The sequence below is a fragment of the Tamandua tetradactyla genome, chromosome 10 (genome assembly GCF_023851605.1).
Source record: "Tamandua tetradactyla isolate mTamTet1 chromosome 10, mTamTet1.pri, whole genome shotgun sequence".
In the NCBI taxonomy this organism is placed as follows: Eukaryota; Metazoa; Chordata; class Mammalia; order Pilosa; family Myrmecophagidae; genus Tamandua; species Tamandua tetradactyla.
The window spans coordinates 20,640,304-20,662,312 of record NC_135336.1 but is presented as its reverse complement, the minus strand read 5'-3'; the positions used below and the strand labels follow the sequence as shown (position 1 = coordinate 20,662,312).

Sequence of the window (22,009 nt, the reverse complement as noted above, 5' to 3'; positions counted from 1 at the left end):
CTATCAGAGAAGGCAACAGCCTTAGGGAAGCTGTGTAAGCCATTCACCTGGGTTCTTGTCCCCACTCTCTAGGTGCTGGGATGGATCCGCAATGGGGAGTCAATGCTCAATGCCAGCCTGGTCAATGCCAGCTCTTTGTCCGAAGCAGAGCAACTGCAGCGGGAGCACGAGCAGTTCCAACTGGCCATCGAGGTAACACCCAAATCTGGCGGCACTGTCTTTCTTCCTCCTTATTGCTCTGCACCCCAGGCGGGCTGATTCCCTGAGGTGTTGGTGTTCCTCACAGATAGAGAAGCCTTTATTCTGTTTAGTGAAATAATGCAGGCAGCCTCCTTATTACCCTGGAATTAATCGGAAAGCAAATGCAGGGGGCCTTCACTCCCAAAGAAACCTAGTATTAGAAGATTGCAAAAGTGAATATTTTCCTCTATGTTACACATTGAAACCTTTAGCCTATAAGGACCCTGGTACGTTGTGTTTTTACGGGTCATAGACCTTGCCAGATGTGAGAAATGTAAAGAGCTAAAAGGGTGGGAGCCACTTCCACTGGAAGATCCCACAAAATTGAGGCTAAGCAAATACGAAAGTCAATTGTAAAGTATGATTTTACTGTTAAACATTTGGTTTATATGTAACGTTTAGATACTAATGTCCGATTTTGCTTTTTAACAAGGACAATGAGCAGATTGCACCAGAGTTTGCCTCACTGAAAATAGTTGTTCAATAATGATAATGGAAATCATATTTAAAGAATAAACTGTTAATAGAAGAAGTTCATCAACTGGGACTTTTTAAAAAGGCTATGTTAAAATAAAACTCCTCTTATGATAATCTAATATAAATTTTTTCCTATTTTAAGTAATGCCTTTAATTATCCTTTCCACTAGAGCATTCTCCTTCCCAAAGAGGCTTGAGCTGATTGCTTTGGAGTGGTGTGGAGAAAAGACTAAGAAGTGGGACATGGAACTATATTAAAAATAAAATAAGTACAGTACCAAATGGGAAAAGAGATAAAAGAGTGATAACTTCAAATACACTCATTTCTTGTAGTTCAGGGTAAAACTCAACCCATTTCTAAGTGTATAGGAAATGTGAAGGAGTTATCTTCTACTAAAAAAATGGTTAATGAGAACTTTTGCAACAATTATGGAGAGGAAATTTCAACTATCTGTGCCCATTAGTATGTCTTTTAATACAGTAATGCAACTGATTGCTAGACATTTTTAAGCTAGTATTAATTTAATTTAACCATTTAACTTTCCAGGAACCATCTTGTATGTATAAACATATTAAAGTAATATTACATGTTTTTATAAGATGCTTGGTAACTTTTTAAGAACCATTACTAGTGAAAGAAGTATTATCTGGGATCTCAGATTAAAAACAGACTTTATATTGCACTTACACATAATATGCAAGTTGTTTTCTAAGGAGGAATTAACAGGAGAGAGATTTTATTATTGCCAGCTGTCTCTATGGGTGTTTACTGATCCACACATAAATGCCAGTGGGAGGGTCTATTTACTGTAGAGGAAAAAATTAGGACTGGGGTTACCATCTAGAATCAGGCATACAGTGGTCGGCACCCCATAAAGAGGCACAGGCAGCATTGAGGAGAATGAAGTTGGGCAATCAGTCAACAGATATGGCATGAATCTGTGGAGCATGCTGGGCAGGGAGAAGGTACTTCCTTCTTATTTATCTTTAATGTGAAGGTTTACCTGCTCTATCAGGCAATTAAATTTCCATTTCTTAATCAAATGTTGGGCACATAAATCCAACTTTCATAACACACGTGAGCATCTCAATGCACTGGTGGAAATAGTGGATTAAAGCAAACAGGCCATTGAAATGTCTAAATTCTATATGACTACACATACAGCATGCACAAATTTGTATTAGATGCTATTGCATTCTTATCAAATAGAGACGATAAACACATAGATGTTTTCAGCAGTTCTAGGGTTCTATGTGTATATAATTAGATTAAAAAAAATTCTTGGGATTGAATTTTAGATATAGACCCCTCTAGAGTTTATATCTATAGTATCAAGAGGACATGGCAGAGAAGATAGAATTTCTGGAAGATTTGAGGTAGGCAGAATCTGCAGCATGACTTGAATAGCAAAGAGAGCAGAACCAGAATTACAATAGAAGCTCCTTCTCCAGGTGGCCTTATGTTTCTCTCTAAGTGTGCCAATTTAGACCAAGTTCTACATGAGGAGAGAAATATGTCAGGGAGGCTTTAAGCATCTTGAAGGGGAATGTAAGTAGCCCGCTTTGATGGTGTACTTAGGGCCTTTACAGTGATTGCTGATGGTGGACATACTTTGATGATGTGACACCTAGAAAGAATCCTGGGTTCCAGAAGGGAAAATAAAATATCTGTGGCTTATGCTGTAGTATCCTGAGTAAACCAGGATGTTTGCTTATACTAGCTTGGGTGCCTCAATAGGTTGATTATTTTGGTCTCTCCAAGGAAGGTGAGACTTTTTACCAGAAGCAGCCTTGGATTCAGGAAAACTTCTCCAGAACTATTCATAATGGACAATGGTACATGGCACCCAGAAAAAGCACAGCTTTATCAAGCAAACCTAAATGATTATTTGTTAGTATCCAAGATGTTTTGGCTGATACATCTTTAGGAACTGTGAACTTCGTAGAAATATGCTTAATTTTTTAATTCATTTATATCTGAAATCTTCTTATGCATTTTAAACATAGGATTACACTAGAGAAAATAGTTAAAACTGGATAAAAAATTCAGTTTACTTAGTTTAACTTTCTTCTGTATAGTCCTAATAAATATTAGTATTCTTGTTACTCCATGTCTTAAAGATATAGCACTCATAAGATGAGAAAATAGGGAGTAGAAATAATTGTAAAATAATGATTTAAATTTAGCAAAGCAAAGATTATGGTATATGGATAAAAGATTATCATTTTGGAAAAGGGGTGGATTCCAGGACTATTAGATGATAATGAGATTAGGAATTAATAAGGGGATTTTTTATATAGCAAAAATTATAAGAAAATTAAAGCTACTCCTCCAGAAAAAGAGGCATAATGGGTTTGTTAGGCTAGTTACATTGGTTTTGCCTATTGAAGAGAGGCCAGATAATTATCATAATTACTTATATTCATTTAGTGAACTATTCCTCTGAATGAGATACAAAGATAAAATGATGTGATGTAATATAGTGGAAAGAGCACAGGCTTGGGAATAGGTCAGATTTGAGTCTTATTCCTGGTTTTAACATGTCCTTGTTTGTACATTTTGGGGCAAGTTACTTAACCAGCCTGAGCCACAGTTTGTTGGATTATGGAATCAGAATAATAGTATCCACCTTATAGAATATTTTAAAAACTAGAAAAAATACATGCAAGTACAGTGTCCCATACAGATTAGACTATTGGGTAAATGACAGCTATTAGGATGATTTTTTTAACAATCCTTCCCTTGAGAGTTTCACTGTCTAAGCAAGCAGAATTGGCCAAGTGTTAAATGAGTGATGTAGTTCAGAAGAGGTTGGTTTTCAGTGAGTCTCAGGCTGTTGGAAAGGCCTCATTGAAAGAGGGTGGACTTGAGTTGAGTCTCAAAGGAGGACTGAAACATATATGGGAAGAGACTAAGGGACATTCGTTAAAGGCAGGGAGAATGATACACATATACAGCCAAAGGAAGAAAGTGCATGATTTGTAAGGAAGTAGTAGGTGATAATGTTGGAAAAGTAGTTTGAGACCACATTGTGAGGGCTTTTAATGCCAGCCTCCAAAATTTTAACTTCATTTCATAGCAATGAGGAAATCACTAAAGGCTTTTGAGTTGAGAGAAGGAATATTTGTGGCATAAAATTCAGGCTTTAGTGCTGAAAGGGATGACAGAAATCACTTAATCCAAGAATTTATTATAGTCTAGGTGTGAAGTACTGAGGGCTAGACTAGGATTTGGAAGTCAAGAAGGATGTCAGGTGACTATGAGAAGGAGGACCCTATCAGTAGAAATGGAAGATTACAGTGGAAAAACAGTTTCAGAGAGAGGATTAGTTTAGTTTTAGATGCAGAACTTGAGATGATGTCTTGTAGGAAGGAGGAGGCTCTGATAAGGCCATAAAGATTCATGTTCACTGAAGAAAGTTTGTCCTCTCTCTGGGAAGATACATCTTCGACTGAGAATGCATCTTTGGATGGGGCTAACATGGGGCAGACAGCTAGATTGACCGAAAGTGCTGCTAACCTAAGATGAAATATGTGGCAAGTACATTACCTTCACATCTGAAGACAGTGAAATATGAGGATAGAAGTCAGTCTAGAGATATAGAATGGGGAGTCATCTGTGAAGAGGAGATAACGGAAGCCAAGAAATAGATGAGACTCTGAAGACCTGAACAAAAACCAAGAACCAACCTTGAGGTACCTCTACATTTAGGAAACAGGAATAAAGAATAGTACCAATAAATAAAAGAAGAAAAACCAGAGGACTTTAGTGGATTATTTCTGCCCATTAGTTTACTTTCCCTAGTTGTGTTCATCAGTTAAGGCCCCAAATGCTGAGATGGTCATCAGAAATGAGGACTGACTCAGTGGAAAGGCAAGGGAATGGACAAGTTGGGTTGCTAGAGGAGGTTGTGCTAACACAGTTAACACCAAGTACAGATTCAGGAAAAGAGGGAAGGGAAGCAAGAAGGTGGTCTGTAAACTGAGAAAAGTAAGTAGGAGTGTGTAGACTACAGATTGGGATGAGAGTCAATGGTGAACAAGGAGGCAGTAAAGGAGAGGTAAAAGTTAGAGGAAAGAGGCTGAATGAATTAGCATTTGCAACTAATGTAAATTCAAAAAACACAGAAACACAGACCACACATAGCCTGAATCAGAAAGCATTAAGAAAATAAACCTCAAAAGAAAAGAAAGAAAGAAAGAAATTCTTCTAACAAGTATATATATGTTATCCTAAAAGCAAATGTAAATGATGTGGGGATTATGTGTTGAACTGAATTATCTAACGTTCTATTCTGCTTCCTTGGTGGGATAAGGAAGAGATTATGTGAGATGCTACTCTACAGACCGCTTCATTAATCTACTAAATTCACTCCTTCTACTGGAATTTTTTCAACTAATTGTTAATGTTTAAAATGGTTACATTTGTTGGCTGAAATTTGTGTTACATGGAGATCTTTCTGTTGATGTGCTGTGTTTATTTGATCTTTAAAATGATACTGCAGCAGTGACCTCTTTTAAAAACTCAATATCATGGACAATTTTATGATTAGATTTTAAAAGTAGACAATTAATTTATGATTAATTATCAGGGAGCAGATTTATACACAATGACTTTCTCTACCACAGATGCTGAACTGTCCTTAAAACCCAGGGTGATACAAGCAAAAGAGAAAGAATTATGTCCAGGAGTTAGGGTTCTGAGAGATTAGTTAATGAAAATGTATGATATTCTTTTTTAAGATATGCTTTAAAGACAATAATGTATTGAGCATCATGACAAAATGTTTGAATCCATCATTTAAAGCTCTTTAACTTCTCTGCATCTTTCCACTCACGCCTCACTCCACCCCCTCCCATACCACGCCTGGGTCGTTCCCACGGACCTCTCTCTCCTCCCTTCGTGCCCAGTCCCTCTTTCATGCCACTTCCTTGCAGAAGACGCACCAGAGCGCCCTGCAGGTACAGCAGAAAGCTGAGGCGCTGCTCCAGGCTGGCCACTACGACGCCGATGCCATCCGGGAATGTGCTGAAAAGGTGGCCCTCCACTGGCAGCAGCTCATGCTGAAGATGGAAGACAGGCTAAAACTGGTCAATGCCTCTGTGGCCTTTTACAAAACTTCTGAGCAGGTGAGGGAAAGGATTGTACATGGGTGGGGCCAAGGCTAATGGAGGGTCACTTCCTACCTTACATTGTAAATTTGAGTACCTACCTTAGTAAGAAGCCAGTCTTCTCCATTCTGGAGAATGGTTGGAGGAACCACCACAATTGATTTCTTTATCATCATTTCCATTGGAGCAGGGACTGTATTAGTTTCCCAGCTGCTCAAACAAGTGATATAGAATCAGTGAATCAGAATCACTTAAACAGTGGGAGTGTATTAGCTCACAGTTTTGAGGCTGGAAGAAGTTTTTTAAAATAAAGACATCAGCAAGGCAATGCCTTCTTCCCACAGACTGGGGTTTTGGGTCTGTCAGTGGGCAATCCTTACTCCTTGGCTTTTCTGTCACATAACAATGCACACAATAACGTCATTTCCTCTCTTCTCTGAGTTCTGTTGACTTCCTGCTTCCAGCTTTTTCCCCCTTTGCTTTCTCTCTGTGGCCCTTCTCTATGAGGCCTCTGGTAATAGAATGAAGGCCTATCTGATTTATTTGGGCCACACCTTAACTGAAGTAACCTTATCAAAAGGTCCTATTAATAATGGATTCACATGCACAGGAAAGGATTAAGAACATGTGTTTTGGGAATCTGTAACTCCATGCCATGACAGGAACCATGTAGTTTGCATCTTATACTCATCCAGACTCATCAGATTCTGTATTGAAATGTTGAAGGAGAACTTGGATGTATGCTAAATACTAAATTTGAGCAGTCTGTCAGTCAGCATTGTCACAGTAATGTTGTATAACAAACTTCCCCAAAACTCAGTGTTATAAAACAATACACATTTATTTTTTGCTTAATGGTTTCAGATGATCTAGGCTGAAATTGCCAGAGCGAGGCTGCAAGCTGTAGATTGGGTCCAGATCTGCTCCCATATGTTTCTTTCTTTTTTACCAGTAGCTACTTGAGGCCTGTTTTTCTTATGGTGAAAAGCAAGAGTGCAAGAGCCCTAAACCCACTGTGAAAGCACATTTTAAGCCTCTGTTTGTGTCACATTCTTTAACACCCAAATGGCCAAAGCAAGTCATGTGGCCAAGCCAGCATTAATGAGGCAGGATGCCTAGTCTAGTGGAAGAGACACAGCTCTCTGTCCTTGAGGAACTATGAGCCTAACTATGAAGATGGTGCAGATGTGGGAAAAAAGGCAAGAGAGCAGAATAGGGCCATAAAGATGTAGGCTTATCACCATTACATCTGTACAGCGATCTGTACAAAAGCTAAGAGGATTTCTAAAATGATTTCAGTGTTATTAGGAAATTCTTCCTATGAAGTAGAGGTTTCAAGCAGGAGTAATTTTATTCAGTATAAAATAATTTTCTCATTTGAATTGTTCCCTGGTAGAAATACATCAGAGAAACATTCTCCTCTGGTGACTTATGAGAACATCTAGGCTTGGAGCAAAAATAACATGCCTATCAAACAGCCCTGGGTCATATTATAGGCCCTGCACCTTCTCCCAGCCGTCTTTTCTGTTATTTCATAAGTATATACCTTTGAAGGCCACTGAAGTGGAAGCAGCAGCCTAAGATCCCTAAATTCATACATAGATTCAGCACAATCCCAATCAAATCCCAGCATACTTTTTTTGGTAGAAATAAATAAGCTGAGTCTAAGATTCATATAAAAATTCAAAGAACCTAGAATAATCAAGAAAATCTTAAAAAAGAACAAAGTTAGAGGCGGTACACTACCTGATTTTAAGACTTGTTCTAATGCTTCAGTAATTAAGACAGAATTGTATTGGTTTAAGAATAGAAACACAAATGGTACGGAATAGAGAGTCCAGAAGTAGACTTCCCCCATATATAGTCAATTCATTTTTTAAATTAAATTTAATTTTTTTATTGTAAAAAATAACATATACACAGAAAGCAATGAATTTCGAAGCATACTGCAATAATTAGTTATAGAACAGATTTCTTTAGTACAGGTTACAGTTCTGCAATTTTAGTTTTTTTCTTCTAGCTGCTCCAAGACACTGGAAACTAAAAGAAACATCAATATAATGATTCAGCAGTCATATTCATTTGTTAAATCCTATCTTTCTAGTATAACTACTTTTCCTTTCATCTTTCTCCCACTCTTTAGGTGTGTGTGGGCTATGCCCATTCTAACTTTTTAATATTGGAGAGGGCTTTCAATAATATGAGAGATGGGGATTGATATTGGAGAGGCTGGCCCTTCTGAGTTTTAGGACTTATCTGTCCTAGGAACCCATCTGGAGGTTGTAGGTTGGAACCTTTGTAGAATCTCAGATAAAGCCCTAGGTGTTCTTTAGGGTTGGCAGGAATGGTTTTGGATAGGGGTTGGCAAACCATGGTGTTCTATTTTGCTAGCTGCCAAAAAATTCCCAATTACAACAAGTCTATAGAAATGCCACTGATACCTTATCTTTAACAATTTTCCCCCCATTTGGTCAAGAAGATATTGTTGATCCCACAGTGCCAGAGTAGTCAATTCATTTTAACAAAGCAATTCAAGGAGGGAAGAGAAGGGAAGTTTTCAACAAATGATACTAAACAACTGAATATCCATCTGGGAAAAATGAAGCTTAATCCCTGTCCAAAATACACAAATTTAAATTTAAGATGGATAGATGAAGGTGCTGAAGGGGGCAGAGAGCTGTATTAAGAGTCAGGAGATTTGACCCTCAACTGACCTGCCATTTGTCTCTCTGGATTTCTTCTTGAGTATTAAATGAAAGGATTTATACTTGACAATCTTTGGATTCCCTTTAGTTCACAAATTGATTGGTCCTAAATCCAAAACTATGATGGGAAAGGCCTCACGTAATTTTTAAAATTTTTTACATGTCTATGATCTGCTTTATCTCAAAACATGAGCCTGCCTATACATTTTCATATCTTGGATAAAGAGAGGTAACTGATACTAGACACGGGACTAGAGAAGTCAACTGGAGTTCAGGGAAGACCTTCTCATGACATGGGAAGCATGTCTGAGCTATGAGGGTGCCCTGCCTGGGACATCTTTCAGTTCACTGAGGGTTGGTTTATCACTCAGTGAATGTCCTTTCCAAAGCCATGCCCTTCATCAAAAGGAATGACCTTTCCAGACAGGGGAGGCCAAGGATTGAGTTGTAGGTACTATCCTCTGCTGCCACATCCAAACAAGTAATAAAAATCCATTTGAGGGAATTATAGGAATATGAGTTTCTGTTTTACATATCCTCCCCCCTAGACATCAATGCCCGTGAGTCTAGGCTACCCTAAGTCTCCCACTGTGATAGCCAACCTAACTTTCCTTCCAAGTTCCCTTCAAAATGCTTCTGCTATTTGGTGAAGTCATTTATGAAGTTGTTTAGCATGGGTGTTTCAGCATTTTTAGAACTGAAAGCTAACCATTTTTTAGGTCAACCCAGATTTGCTATCTCTCTGAAGGAAATTTGCATTTTGCAATAGAAAGCCTAGAAATGTCACTGCATTATAGTACGTTTTTGAGACTTTTTTGCTGTATTATTTTTCCCCAGGGGAGGAATAATATGACATTTATTTATGACACCATACATCATACCCCATAGGCAACTTTCTCCTTTACTTCTGCTTGAGGCTATTTACTGTGGGATTGGTTCCGATTATTGGGCAAGTCAAGTACATTTTCCTGTTCCACCTAATATACAGGGTTATTGTGAGGTCTATTGGTTTGCTGAAGTTGCTGGAATGCAATATACCAGAAGTGGAATGGTCTTTTTTTGTTTTTGGAATGGCCTTTGAAAAGGAAATATATTAAGTTGCAAGTTTACAGTTCTACCATAAAATGTCCAAACTAAGGCATCCATGGAAAGATACCTTGACTCAAGAAAGACTGATGGGTCCAGAACACCTCTGTCAGCCTGGAAGGCACATGGCTTGTGTCTGCTGGGGTCTTTGGCTTCTGGTTTCAAATAGCTTCTGCAGGGGCATTTTCTTTCTGCATCTCCAAATGTCTGGATCTCATATTGGTTCCGTCTCTTCTGTTCTCCAAGCATCTGTATCTGAGGTTTCTCCAAATGTTTCCCCTTTTCAAGGACTCTGGTAAACTAATCAAGACCTATCTTGAATGGGTAGAGCCACATCTCCATCTAATTAAAAGGTCACACCCACTATTGGGTGTGTTCACATCTCCATGGAAGTAATCTAACCAAAAGGTCACACCCATAATTGAGTGGGTCAGTCTACATGGAAGCAATCTAATAGAAGGTTTCCACCTTACAATATTGACTCAGGATTAAAAAGGACATGGCTTTTCTGGGGTATATAACGGCTTCAAACTGCTCCATAAGGTTTAAAAAAAATAGTGTATACGTGCACACACACACACATATGTACTTTGAAACCCCCAAATACTAGTTTCTGTGTCTTTCTTACTCTAGGTGAAATCATTAACTCCTATAACTTCAGCCTTCAGCTATTGACTGTAAGATATTAACTCCAAAATCCATATCCTCAGTCATAATCTGTCTCCTGAGCTCCAGAATCATAATCCCCACTGCCTCGTGGACTTCTCTTAGATGTCCCAGAGGCACTGCATACTCTAAATTGACAAACTGAACTTCCAATGAAATAGTCACCTAAGTAGAGCTGTTGGCTGAATATTCTCAGAGAATGAGATGAGATGAATTTACTGAGTCTTTTCCTCTGCAATTCATTAGGTATGTAGTGTCCTGGAGAGTTTAGAGCAAGAGTACCGGAGAGATGAAGACTGGTGTGGTGGACGAGATAAACTGGGGCCAGCAGCAGAGATTGACCACGTCATTCCACTCATCAGCAAACATTTGGAACAAAAGGAGGCCTTTCTTAAGGTCAGAGTGCTTTGTCATCCAGTCTCCAAATCCAGCCCCAGTTCTTTCACCTTCCCTTCTTCCTCTCCCTCTCCTTCTCTGTCCCTTCCCCTTCCCCCTCTCACTCACACACATCCACATAGCATGCGTGTGCATGCACACACACACACAGTTTCATGTGAGTTTTTTCTAGTCTCTGTTTTTCTAACTGGGTATTTATAGAAAAATGTTGGCTGGTAAATTGGAGATGTTATACTTCAAACATTTATTTCTCTTTTAGCACTTTTTGTATAATTAGGTAATTAGGATACACCATTACTTCTGGTGCCGAATTAGAATATCTTGGCCCATTGGTATCATCAATTGAGAAAAATACTACTTTGTCTCAGACTTTTTTTTTACTCAGACCAAAAAATGTATGTTTGATTTATAAAAATATATGTTTATTCCAAGATAAAACCCTAGATAGCAAATACTATAAAAATGAACAAATTTTAGTGCAAGAATTAGGGAAATACATTCAGACACCTTATTTATTCATTAATCTAATAAGTATCAATTGTTGGTGAATGTAACTGTTCTAGTTTGCTAGCTGCTGGAAGGCAATATACCAGAAACGGAATGGCTTTTAAAAAGGGGAATTTATTGAGTTGCTAGTTTACAGTTCTAAGGCCGAGAAAATGTCCCAATTAAAACAAGTCTAAAGAAATGTCCAATCAAAGGCATCTAGGGAAAGATACCTTGGTTCAAGAAGGCCGATGAAGTTCAGGGTTTCTCTCTCAAGTGAGAAGGCACATGGCGAACACAGTCAGGGCTTCTCTCTCAGCTGGAAGGGCACATGGTGAACACGGCGTCATCTCCTAGCTTTCTCTCCTGGCTTCCTATTTCATGAAGCTCCCCGGGAGGTGTCTTCCTTCTTCATCTCCAAAGGTCGCTGGCTGGTGGACTCTGCTTTGTAGTGTTGCTCTCTCTGAATCTCTCTGAATCTCCCATTCTAGGGGGCATAATTCCTTTCAAACCAGCACAGTAACCCTGTTTATCCCCCTGCATTAAACTGGAAATACCTTATTTTGGAGATTTTTATAAGTAGAGTTGACACTTTCCAGGGAGGAAGCACAGTCTTGGCTTTAAACCGACTTTCAGCTGGTGTTGAAAATCCCTGTAAGCCTCTTTCCTCCAGCCTTCGCTCTCTCTGACAGTCTTTGTTTTAAAATTTATATAAAGTCTCCATTTACTTTCAGATTTCTTACTCTCATGTTCTGCTTCCTCTCAAGCTTCTAAAAGTACAAAAAAGAATTTTGATACTCTTATATGTTGTCCCTGATTTTATATAGTTCTGAAATTAACTGCCTTTTCCTCCATTAGGAGTTTCTCTACTTGCCCACCTCTTTGTCTTTATTGTTATTCTCTTTTAAAGATGGTTTCCCCTTGCCTTTCTCCCAACTATCTGGTATCAGCATCTGCATTTGTTCAAAACCATTATCAATTCTTGCTAACAAGATTAAATAGAAATTGTTCTAAACAAGGGCTTAAGATTAAAATAATCATTTCAAATGTCTTCCCTATTCCAAAACAAAGTTTAATACTTATTTAAGCTGAGCATATCAAGGATTTTAAACATAACTATTCATTTGAAAAGAAAAGAAAACTTTCTGGTATCTTGTTTTCCTTGTGTGCCTAAAACCATAGGTGAGAAACTCCCTATCGTAGTGGGAATAGTATGTGCAATGGATGGAACCTGAGTTCTCCATTTGTATGCACTTTTTGATCCATTTTTAATTCCTTAGCTTGGAAACACTGTCCAACTATTAAATTCATGAGCCTTGGAATTGATGAATCCATAAATAACTCTTCCCCTCTGCTTTTCCCAGAATTTCCTGAAGCCACTGTTGTCACTGCATAATTTTAAGTAAGCTCTTTGTACAATCAGATGCTAAGTATCAGAGGTTTTAAAAATTGACAGTTTTGTCTAGAAGTGATTTAAGTCTGAAAACTGTAGATTAAAAATTAGTGGACCAGCATGTATTATTTTTACAATCAGAAAAAAAAAAGATTTTTTGGGAAATTCAGAAAATATATGTTCTTGAGAGAAACTAAAAATACTCTGTCAGTAAACCTAGATCCGAGATCTGACCCACTTAATAACTTCTGCCCTTTTGGGTTCCAGTCTCCTCCATCTGTACAGCCAAGAGAATTTTATTTGTCTACTCTCCCACCCACAGCTAACATGTAATGGCTCTTATTCCTTTATGTAAATCAGCATTTCCCAACAATAAGATGCTTGTCAGTGTTATTGAGATAGGAGTAGATTTGATGGACAAATAGGTTTGAAAACTGTTGCTAATTTCTACTTAGATTTGGAATGCATGGTTAAAAGGTTTGTTTACCAAATTTACTTTCTGAATCTTAAAGTAATATTAAAGCGGATTTATGTTCCCTGGGCATATTTATACTGGTGGTCATATAAAAGGCATTCTAATGGCAGAGGAAAACCATTCTGAGAGTGAATGTTAGTAATATATAATTAGCATATAGGTAATGGGATGACTGATTCCTTATTTTTATCTGAGATTGACAGGGGAGAGGCATAGGGAGTCATTCTTTAAACTGAAATTGGAGCTTCCATAAACCAGAAGTTTCCTAGATTTCCTCTCACCCAGAGTTCCAGAATCTTCATCACCGTCAAGTCCTCCTAAAAGGGTGGAATGAGGGAGGTGCCCTTTCTTCAGTGTCTTGGGCTCCCTACACGTGCTGGGGTTGGGGGCCTCACAACTTTGTCTCCCTCAGGCCTGCACCCTGGCACGGCGGAATGCTGAGGTGTTTCTCAAGTACATCCACAGGAATAATGTCAGCATGCCCAGCGTTGCAAGCCACACACGGGGGCCTGAGCAGCAAGTGAAAGGTCAGTGAAGCCTGCCTGTCAGTTCAGCTGCATGGGCGAGGGGCCCAGCCCTCCCTAAATAACTCTGTGTACCTAGTCTTCGGTTCCTCTTGAAATTCTTGACTCTTCTTCTTAGAGAAAATTTGATGTGGAGTGGGGTGGGCATGGTCAGTTTTAAATATGCACCAAGATTTGCAATGGTAAAAAGAAGATAACATTTCCCAAAGTGTTTTCAGTTTTCATTTCTAGAGTAGTGCTGTCTAATAAAATTTTCTGGGATAATGGAAATACTACATCACTACACTGTGTAATACAATAACCAGTAGTTGTATGTGGTTTTTGAACATTTAAAATGTGAGTGGTGTAACTGAGGAACAATTTTTTTTTTATTTAATATAAAGTAACTTAAATGTAAATAGCTGTATGTGGCTAGAGGCTAACACATTGAATAGTGCAAGACTAAGATATTTTACAGTCTGGGAATGAAAAGTGGACAGATAATTAGAAAACCAAATTTTAAAGTGGCCTTTGTTATTTAGTCTTTTAAAACTTCAGTTTTCTTATTTACAAATGAGTGGGCTTGTCTAGACTCAAACTGTGGTCCCAAACCAGGGGCATCAACATCACTCAGGAGCTTGTAAGAAACAAGAATTTCAGTCCCCACCTGCATTTGGGGAATATTCCTCCCCCACAACTAGGTGATTTGTGTGCATATGAGATTTAGATAAATACTGGTCTATATGATCTTAAATTTCTCTCAGAATTCTATAAAGTCTCTCTCTCTATATATATATGAAAAACAAGTCACTTTTTAAGAAGTGGTTATTGTCTGACTACAGTAAGCTTAAATTGTTTTCCTTGGGATCACTTAATCTGACCAAGTAGAAACTAGTTTTTTAATGGGTGGGGCTTAACAAATGTCAGTTTGACAAAGCAGATAAGCCTACACCTGGAGACCTAGCATACACCTGGAGAACTAAACTATTACTTGAGGAAGAAGTGGGGCAGGTTTGGAGACACAGTGGTAACTGTGGAGTGTGTTGACAGAGCTAGAGTCGGGGAGGGCAATCTACTGGTCTCTTTGGAGAAAATTTTCCTCTCTGCTGGTAGAGCTCAAGCATTAGGCCAATCAGAGTATACCTGAAAGAACTAAACTTAGGAATCAAAGTTCTCTACAGAAAGAAGGAAACCTGAGTTCTTTTTCCAGACGTGCTTTTCTGTTTGCAGTTGAAGTTGCTGTGGGTGGCCAGCATTATACCATCCTCTCCTCCCAGCCCGTTTCAAAGCTTATGTTCTAACTTCCAAATGCTGGTGACAGCTGGGGTGAAGTCAGTTGTCTACTGAGAGACTGCATACTACCACCTACCTCTTGGTGTGCTGAAGAGTGGCAGGTACCCAGAGAGAGCAGGATGTGCTTATGTCTTCTTGGGGACAAGGGCAGATTGTTGAAACTTTCAGGAAGGGGAAAAACAAAACCTAAACTCATTAGGATTTTTACCTGATCTCTGTTGATCAGCCACCATAGTGGGAGCAGCAGTGAGAATAGCCCTGACTACAGAATGTATTGGCTGAAGGAAGCAAGTTCTCACTCCATCCTTGCCAGTTGAAGCTTCCACCTAAGCAAGGACCTATAATCCTTCCTGTATTAGTTTCCTTTTCACATGCTGTCTGGACCCAAAGCCAGTGCCACATATTTTAGGTTTTTGTTACATAACAAACAACCCAAAAATTTATCTTCATACAACATTAGGCATTTATTTTTCAAGTGTTGTGGGTTGGCTAAGGATCATCTGTCTTGGCTAGATGCAGCTGTGTGGGTCTGGCAGGACTGGGCTCCTTCACTGCAGGTTGGGCTCCACATGTATTCATTCTGTGAAGGGGGAGCATTACCCAGGAGAAGTTCTTTTAGTGGTTGTTTTAGTCTGTTAAATGTACCTGAATGCAAAATAACAGAAATGGAACTGCCTGTATAAAGGGATTTATTAAGTTACAATTTTGCCATTCTAAGGCTATAAAAACGTACAAACTAAGGCACCCAGGTAAAAAATACCTTGACTCAAGAAAGGTTGATGAGTCCAGAAAACCTCTGTCAGCTGGGAAGGCATGTGGCTGGCATCTCCTGGGGTCTTCGGCTTCTGGTTTCAAACAGCTTCCCTGGGTGCATTTTCTTTCTGCATCTCTAAATGTCTGGGTCTCATATTGGCCCTGAGCTTTCTCCAAAATGTCTCCCTTTTAAAGAACTCTAGTAAACTAATCAAGGCCCATCTTGAATGCAGAGAGTTATATCTCCATCTAATGAAAAGGCCATACTCACAACTGGATGTGTCACATCTCATGGAAACAATCCAATCAAAGTTTCCCACCCTAAATGATAGGTATGGCCCCAGAAGATTAGATCAAGATTAAAACATGGCTTTTTGCAGGTACATCATTGTTTCAAACTGGCACAGTGGTGATGGCAGGGGCACAAGGGGCAAGGACAAGAGCAGAAGCATATTTCAGTCCACTGCTTTCTTTATGTCTGTCAATATTCACTTGCCAAAGCAAATCACAGGCCTAATCCAACATCAGAGAATAGAGAAATATACTTGACTTCTTTGTGGAAGAAGTGTTAAGTTAGATGATAAAGGCATGGATACAGTAGGGTGAATAATTGGAGCAGACATAAGCTCTCAACCTAATGGAAAGAAATAGAATTTATCCTGAGAGAGCCAGATTTTCAGAGAAGGATATGAAAAACACATAAAATCAATTAAAAAATTCTCAGTGCAAACATTATAATTTGGATTGGGCTATCTTCCTAAAGCAAGGAATTTCGGTTCTAGTAACCTGGGAGGTGAAGGTGGCTAAGAACCCAGAGTCTGAAGTCAAACAGATCTAGCTTAAATCCAGGCTACACCAATTCCTATCTGAATGACCCTGAGCAAGTTACTCATCCTCTCTAAGCCTCAGTTTCCTCATCTGCAAAATGGAAATAACAATGATATGTACATCAAGAGACATTGTGTGAATATGCACCTCCCGCATACTGAGTGCTTAATAAATATGAATTACTCATGGCATCATTAATATCTAATATAGTTAGCATGAAGCACGAGGCATATATAATATAAATTTGATTGCTTCAGGCACCAAACAAACTGTTCAAACACTTAAGAAATCTATGCATATACCCAGCTGCTCCAAGAATAACAGATGAAAAAGTAAAAAGTGAAATAATCTGGACAGAAATTCTACTATGCCCCACTTGTAGTATTCTATGTGCCTTGGAGAGATCTTATTTAACATCATTAGAGGCAATATGAGAACAGTTTTCAGCATTTTTTGTGATTGGATCCAATACAATGTGGAAATTTGGACCTAGACATGATCTGTAGACATGACTCTGACCTAGCTTCCCTATGCCCATAATTTAGAAATGTTTTAGTTGAGGCTATGCTGTTAAAGTGCTGTGTGCCCAACCTCTTGCACAGAGCAGAAAATGAGTTTCATGAAGCAGGTTACTCATCTAATTATACTGGTCCCACTCCACTGCTCATCTCCTGCCCCTCTTCAGAACAACTCTTCCAGAATTACTAAGTATCTTTTGAAAGTCCGTTCATTCTCATTAGAGCCTAGGGGCCAGTTGAGTTGGTTGCTATTTTAGAGAGTGATGCTTCTCAAGGTCTCTTACCATCAAGAAGTAACTTGAATATGAAAGGAGTCACGGTCATTTTAAGTTACTGGTGGTATGTTCTTTATTGTCCCCCTCCCTTTATTTGATGGAGCCCTCATCAACATATTCTCTCTTCAGTCTCCCTGACTATGTTCCCTTCTGCAAAATGCTCTTTACACCAAGCTTTTGCTCCCTCAATTTTTAAAGCCTAGACTAGTCATCTGGGGAAGCCTTGAAAGTCACAGTTATCTGGCACCTGGGACATACAGCTAAAGTAGTTGGTTGGGTTTGTTCAGAGCTTGCCTGTGACTAGCCATCATCGTCTCTGCCCCACAGCCATCTTGAGTGAGCTCTTGCAGAGGGAGAATCGTGTCCTGCACTTCTGGACCTTGAAGAAGCGGAGGTTAGACCAGTGCCAGCAGTATGTGGTGTTTGAGCGCAGTGCTAAGCAGGTATGTCCAGAGCTTCCCCTAGCCTTGCTTCAGCTCTTTGTAGTACACAGAGGCCCAGAAAACCAAAGCCCAGGACAGACCCGAAGAGGGCCAGCCCTAGCAGCAAGCGACATAGAGATGGGAGGTAGGGATGAAGACAGGAAAGATTGCTAGTTACAGTCATTCAGCATTTTCCAAGCACTCTGTACAAAGTTTGGTACCAGTCATTGTGAGGAAATGCTGGGGACGATTGCCTCTAATTCATGGATGGTTCTGAGCCTTACCTAAAAGAATCTGTAGTCTAATGGTAGAGATGCTTTTTGTGGTAGGATGTTCCACCTCTAACAGAGGAGAACTCATTCATAAAATCAACTCAGAGCTACATACCAATCACTTCATGTCAGCATTTCCTGGGTCCTTCACTGTAGCATGAGACATGTTCCTACTAACAGCTGACTTCTGGGGGACTGGGTATGTTGTTTTATTTCATAGGCACTGGATTGGATCCAAGAAACAGGTGAATATTACCTCTCAACACATACCTCCACCGGAGAGACTGCAGAAGAAACTCAGGAACTGCTGAAAGAATATGGGGAGTTCAGGGTGCCTGCCAAGGTAGGAAGTATCCCAAACCCCTCCCCAGGTCTATCCAGCACTCCCCATTCTGGCCAATTTCACATTATGGAAGCAAGAGCCACCTCTATGTATGCAGAAATGCTTGGCCACAGTGGAAAAACACATATAGGATCTTCTGTTTAAAACTTGAAGTAGCCAAAGAATCACAGCTGCTGTATATAGTGCCTGCATGCAGGAAGTCAACTCCTATACATTGCATTTCGAATTATTCATCTTTGTGCTCCAGGTTCTGGAATCTCTTATACTCTTGCAGACCAGATAAGGCAAAGAAATATATTCATATAAAAGTGCATGTGCATATGTGAGCATCTGCATATACTCATGTATTCCTGAAATTTGAATGGCTTGAGAAGCCCACCTCATATGGAGGGCACATGACTATGGATGGGTACAGAGAGCAAGTGAGATTTTTATTTTCCATCTGGTCTCAGACCTGCTAATGAGCCAGGATAGAGTCTCTGGGGAGCTAAATATACAGGAGTACATATGCACACACCCCATTCACACTGAGTGGGGAATGCTCTGATAAAAAGATATCTGATTTTCATTTATTTTCACGGCCAGGATTTGATCTGAAGACCTTTGGGGTTTGAATGAAAATCTGATCACTGTCAGCTCCCTTCCACCTGTAACCCCCACAACACACACTGAGCCCTCTGCCATGCAGAAACTTTTCTTGTCATCATGACCACAGAGGGCAAATGTTCTTCCCAGGGTAAGGGTTGCTTTTGGGGGAACCAAGGGGGAAAAACCCTAATGCTCCATCCTATCCAGCAATCCCTCAGATATTAGGGTGAATGTTTTTCTAGTTTGGTGTAGCAAAATGGAGTCCTTAGCTTCATTCCTGAGCTAATATTGCCTAAATATTTATCTACTTTATAAGTCCTATACTATTAACTCTTGATGTTGGAGAGCATTACCCTGTATCCTTGTGTGCTTTCAGGCCTTTTCACTGAATGTCAACAGCTGTGAGTTCAGATAAATGACTCATTTCAATACCAGCTAGAGCAAAAACCATTAGGAAGGTGGCACATACAGACTCCATTTGAAAGTCAAATGAAAACGGCTTTCAAATTAACCAGTTTTGATTTATCTGCCCCTCTCCTACTAGCCTTGATAAAGAAGCATTAGCAGGTTGAACAGCATCAGGTCCAGTGGTGTTCTTACCCTCATAGAATGGACCACAGCAGACACTCTGGACTTCTAAGGGTCATAATCTATTCACACCCAAAGCAGAAATGTGGAGAATTATCCAGTGAATGTAATCCATCCTTCGTCTCCTTCTCCTCTTATTTATTCACCTTACCACCCCAAGCTGTAGTCATTTCGTAATTGGGTTCCATGTTTTTGGCTTCTTCTTCCTTCCAGTTCATCCTGTTCTTCATTGCTGTTAATCTTAAAACACTACTTTGATCATATTACCTCCCAGTTCAAGAATTTTAAAGATTTGCCAGTACCTTTGGGCTGATATTTAACCTCTTCTACAGCTGTATCACCCTACCTCCTCAGTTCTATCTTCAGTTGTTCTTTTATGTAAATTTTATGTACCAGCTGAATGAAGGTATCTTCTTACCCTCTGAGAAATACATTATATACTCTCTTGTCTCTATACCTTTGCTATATAATCCTGCCGGGAATATCCTTCTCTCCCCTCCAGTTTATGCCTTTTAAAAGGAGCCCATCTTTTCACTTCAGTGCTTCCTCCTCTTTGCTTTTCCCTATATGCCAGAAGATGATCTGGCGTATTCCTGCCATATGGCCCTCTGTGTAGCCATTAAGTCACTGGGCATGGATTGTGTGGTTGTTCAGTAATCTGTGTGATATGTTACCCCCTATAAGAGCCAGCAAGATCCAGGAGGACAAGAAACACACTATATTTATTCTGTATTCCCCAGACTGCCTGACTGTATCTTATTCATTGAAGGGAGGCAACAAGCATTTGTTAACATAAGGAAAAAGAAAATTTTGGCAGATTTTGGTACCTCCCCTACAATCCATTTTTAGTATGATTCTTCTACTTTGGTTCTCTATCTTCTCTCTCCCCATCAAATAGTTCTGTTAAATGGGGTATTGTTCTTCCATCATTTGAGGTTCAAATCTCAGGGCTGTATGTTATCAAGATAGCTACAGGAAAACAAACCCAGCTGAGGAGCTTAGGATGAAAGCAGCAGCCTCCTCCTCATCCCAGTTCCACTTCCAGAGGCAAACCTCTTTTAACCAGTCATCTTTGGTTTTAATTTATAACCAAAAAAGTGAATTTTAGATTAAAAACAATTTGACCTTGAGCCATAAGAGAGTAAATAAATCTGGTGGTCCTCAGAGGAATGGAGTATGTTGAATTATTATATCCCACCTCAAAGGAACAAAGGGGTCACTGACTATTAAAAGCTATTTTCTATATATAAATCCACAAATACAAGAATGAAAATAATATAAAGAGAATTTGGGTAAGGATAAGAGGAAAATCAAAATTTTCTTGTTGCTGTACAGTATAGACAATTCCATTAGAAGTATACAAATGATATTTTCCAACTGTGGGTTTCAGAATTTATAAGAGGTCAAGGTATAAATAAGAATTTATAAGGGGTAAGGTGATAAGACCTTAATCACCTTGACATCTGGAGCAACTCCATTTCTTCTGAAAGAAAATATTTTTTTTGTTTTTGGAATCTTTTGTCTGGCTTTTGTTTTTTGCAGTTCAGTGATTTTTAATATAGTCCCAAGTTTATGAGACATTCTCCACTATCTAGTTCCAAAACATTCTTATCACCCCCCCCAAAAAAAACCCTATAACCGATAGTAGTCTCTCCCCGTTTCCATCTTCCCCCAACCCCTGGCAACTGCTAATATAATTTCTGTCTCTATGGATTACTTGCTATGGACATTCCATATAAATTGAGTAATGTAATATGTGACCATTTGTAACTGGCTTCTTTCACTTATCATGTTTAAAGATTTACCTGCATTATAGCATGTATCAGTATTTCATTCCTTTTTATGGTTGAATAATATTCCCATTATATGGATGTATCTCATTTTGTTTATTAGTTCAGCAGTTGGTGAGTATGTGGATTGTTTCCAGTTTGGCGTTATTATGAATAATAATATTTCTATGAACATTTGCTTACAAGTTTTGGTGTGAATATATGTTTTCGGTTCTCTTAGATATATACCTAGGAGAGAAAGGGCTGGGTCATACAAGATCTCTATATTTAATTTTTTGAGGCACCTCCAAAGTATTTTCCACAGTGGCTAAACCATTTTACGCTCCCATCAACAATGTATGAGTGTTCCAATTTCTCTACATCCTCACAACACTTGTTATTGTCTGTCTTTTTTATTATAACTATGCTAGTGGGTGTGAAGAGATTTGATTTGCATTCCCTAATGACTAATGATGTTAAGAAAACATTTTTTTAACTGATAAATTTATCTCTAAAAGTGAAAGAAGTAATGAGATAAATGACTTAATTCTTCTGAACTAAAAAGAATGAAGTGGTGATAAAAGTGAGTTGAGCCTTAGCTGAAATAAGTAATATCTTCTTGGAATTCAGATAGCTAGGAAAAGGAATACTGGGATTATCAGATGTGTGTTCCAACTGAGAAAAGTAGAATATAAAAAAGTTCAGATAAAAGATGGGCATATACTGTTTTTTGAGACTCTTAAGAGGAATGCAGCTCACATATGTTAGAAATTTTTGAAAGGTTTAATTCTTCATATATAATGACAAACTATCTCCCTGTA

At 39.0% G+C, this 22,009-nt stretch overlaps 1 protein-coding gene across 9 annotated transcripts in view; it reads left to right on the top strand.

Annotated features, from left to right (window-relative positions):
* Positions 1–22,009, top strand: part of KALRN (kalirin RhoGEF kinase) — a 758,640-nt gene that overhangs the window by 449,943 nt on the left and 286,688 nt on the right. For 5 of the 9 annotated variants that reach the window (XM_077118114.1, XM_077118102.1, XM_077118113.1 and 2 more), the window contains exons 16-21: positions 73–192; positions 5,629–5,847; positions 10,533–10,682; positions 13,449–13,563; positions 17,534–17,649; positions 18,121–18,243. In XM_077118114.1, coding sequence (XP_076974229.1) covers positions 73–192; positions 5,629–5,847; positions 10,533–10,682; positions 13,449–13,563; positions 17,534–17,649; positions 18,121–18,243 — 843 coding nt within the window. The remainder of the gene's footprint in view (positions 1–72; positions 193–5,628; positions 5,848–10,532; positions 10,683–13,448; positions 13,564–17,533; positions 17,650–18,120; positions 18,244–22,009) is intronic. The other 4 variants (XM_077118101.1, XM_077118100.1, XM_077118105.1 and 1 more) reach the window with 1 other exon arrangement.